At 44.6% G+C, this 3,141-nt stretch overlaps 1 gene segment (V, D, J or C); it reads left to right on the plus strand.

Annotated features, from left to right (window-relative positions):
• The first annotated feature begins 1,976 nt into the window (after positions 1-1,976).
• LOC126958405 (immunoglobulin heavy variable 3-7-like) lies at positions 1,977-2,708 on the plus strand. The segment is given in 2 exon segments: positions 1,977-2,085; positions 2,182-2,708. Coding segments are annotated over 2 exon segments (573 nt in total).
• The last annotated feature ends 433 nt before the right edge of the window (positions 2,709-3,141 follow it).

Below are 3,141 nucleotides of genomic sequence, written 5' to 3' on the forward strand. Positions count from 1 at the left end.
TGGGAGGTGGGCCTGGACAGGGATTTGGTGCATTCCTCTGTCCCCTCCCAGTTCTGATTGGTTTCTCCAGTGTCTGTAGAAGAGCAGTTTTGATGGCTTTACCTCTGCAGATAATTTCTCTTGCAAGGTAGTGGTGATGGGGAGGTGTGTCTGGATGCATTTCAGCTGTAGTTGCTGTTTTGCTTTCCCAGACAGCACCGTCCCAAGGGGGGGTAGAGGCTGGAGCATTTTGTGATGTGTCCCCAGGACTGAAGAAAAAAGTTCAAGAGCAGGAGGAATTCCTCAACTGTATACACTCTGAGAATTTAAACAATAACTTCACTATCACACAGAATTGAAACCATCCAAAGAATATGTCTACTTTAATCTTGTGCTAGCTTAAATGACATTTGGCAGCCTCTGCCCCAGAAAGATTATCATCTGCTCCTGTTTATTTCCCTGCAAGTCCTTATCTCTCTTCAGATTTCAGATATCTTGTTTGTCCTATAACATCAAAAATCTGATGTATTTAAGAAAAATGTGCTAATTTGCAGATCAGTAAGTTTAGTGTTGCTGTAAGAATAATAACACATTTTTTATGGGATGCCTACATCTCCAAGCTGAGTAGCACCTCTGTGTGTAATACTCAGAAACTAGAAATGATTCAAGAAGATATATATACATATATATATATATATATATCACTAATGACATGCTAATGTACTGTAATAATATCCATCACTAGAATCAAGACATTGTTGATGCTCAACTTGGTTGCATCACAAGTAGTTATGATGAGTGAGAAGCCACACAAATAAAACACATACTATATAATTCCCGTATAGTAAATTCTTGAAACTCAAAACCAAAGTATTTAATGTGAAGGATTGACTCAAAATATGGCGAGGGAAGAAAATAATTGGGAAGAAGGAATTGCACAGGAACACAAGGAAACTTTTAAGTGTCATTTATTTGTTCATTATCTGAATGTTTCTTGTGGATGCACAGATGAGCACACGTGGAATTACATTTTGTTTTGTTTGTTTGTTTCTGAAGAGATGTGGTCCTACTCTGTGACCCAGGCTGGAGTGCAGTGGTGGGATCATAGTTCAATGTAGCCTCCAACTTCTGGTCTCCAACAATCCTGCTGCATCTGCCATCTAAGTAGCTGAAACTACCGTTGTGTGCCACCAGGATCGGCTTGAGCACTTGTTAAACCAAACATTTCATGCAATATTTACTGTATAGTAATGATGTCTCAATAAGAGTATTACAAATCAATGAATGAATAATTTGTTCAGTACAGATTCATGGAAAAATAGACACTAACATGATGAATGTCTGACATTTATGAAAATACAACCGCATAAAATGTGTTCTCTTTACATTCATTAGGTAAACACAATAGTGCATACACATCACACCATGCTTTCATTACAGGAAGAAAGTTCTGAAAATATCACTGGGGTGACCCACACTGTGTTGGGCTTGATTCAGGGAGCAGCCAGGCCCAGTGGTGAGAAGCACAGACCCAGGTATCTGGGCTCACTCTGACCAAATGTGATCTCTGGGAACATTGTACCACCCATCTGTGCTTCTGCTGCTAATTTTCCATCTTTAACATGGAAATAACATTGATACTACATACCATTGATTTCTCCACATATGTAAAAATTAAATAAGATGATTGCTGATAAGTTTAAATATATGCAGTTTTCACAGGTCCATTGTACTTCAGTAAAACTATTTTAAAATAAGTTACAAATACAATTGTAGGTTTAAAGAGTTTATCACAAAACAAATTTATAATAAGAAACTACATTTTCCAAAATCGTATCAATATCTCTAAACTCCTGCAGAACACTCATCTGCTCTGGGCCCTGCCCTCTCCTCAGGCGCCCCACCCCAGAGCTTGCTATACAGTTGGAGACATGCAAATAGGTCCCTCCCTCTGCTGATGAAAAGCAGCCCAGCCCTGACCCTGCAGCTCTAGGAGCTCCAGCCCTAGAATTCCCAGGTGTTTCTATTCGGTGATCAACACTGAACACACAGGACTCGCCATGGAGTTTGGACTGAGCTGGGTTTTCCTTGTTGCTATTTTCAAAGGTGATTCATGGAGAATGAGTTGAATGTACGTGAATATGAGTGAGAGAAACTGGGAATATGTGTGGCAGTTTCTGACCAGGGTGTCTCTGTTTGCAGGTGTCCAGTGTGAGGTGCAGCTGGTGGAGTCTGGGGGAGGCTTGGTACAGCCTGGGGGGTCCCTGAGACTCTCCTGTGCAGCCTCTGGATTCACCTTCAGTAGCACCAGGATGAACTGGATCCGACAGGCTCCAGGGAAGAGGCTGGAGTGGGTGGCCGACATAAAGTATGATGGAAGTGAGAAATACTATGTAGACTCTGTGAAGGGCCGATTCACCATCTCCAGAGACAATGCCAAGAACTCCCTCTATCTGCAAATGAACAGCCTGAGAGCTGAGGACACAGCCGTGTATTACTGTGTGAGAGACACAGTGAGGGGAGGTCAGTGTGAGTCCAGACACAAACCTCCCTGCAGGGGCGTATGGAACCACCAGGGGGTGCTCAGGTTACACAGAGGGCAGGGGCAGCCCCAGGGCAGGTGCAGCCCCAGGGCAGGTGCAGCCCCAGGGCAGGTGCAGCCCCAGGGCAGGTGCAGGTGGAAGTCAAGGGCTGCTCTCCTTCAGGGTCTCTGGCTTCCTCTCATCTAACAGTTCCCCAGAGGGCCTCGTATATTTACAGTTATATACCTACTACTGAGGTTTCTAAGTTTGTAAAGTTTATTATAAGAGGAACCGCTATCAAACACCCCTAAAGCAGGTGTCACAGATGGAGAAAGAAAAGGGGACAAGAAGCCGGGTGAGGCTGTGGACACTGTCTGCCCAGGATTCAAGTTTCACAAGCAGTGAGGGAGAAATGGGGAGTCTGATGGAGCTCCCTAAGTACCATGTGGTCCAAACTAAGTCCAGCAGGGCCATCAGGCCTCCTTGAGCTCTAGGTGCCCATCAGGGATCCGCCACGTGAGCGGCAGCTGCCGTGCCTTTTCATCTCCGCTGTGCCCACTCACTGTCTGGGATGAGCTTCCAGGACGTGTGTGTTTAGCACCAACCAGATGATGGACCTCAGAGGGCAGCAGCTGGTGCC

Source organism: Macaca thibetana, chromosome 7 (genome assembly GCF_024542745.1).
Source record: "Macaca thibetana thibetana isolate TM-01 chromosome 7, ASM2454274v1, whole genome shotgun sequence".
In the NCBI taxonomy this organism is placed as follows: domain Eukaryota; kingdom Metazoa; phylum Chordata; class Mammalia; order Primates; family Cercopithecidae; genus Macaca; species Macaca thibetana.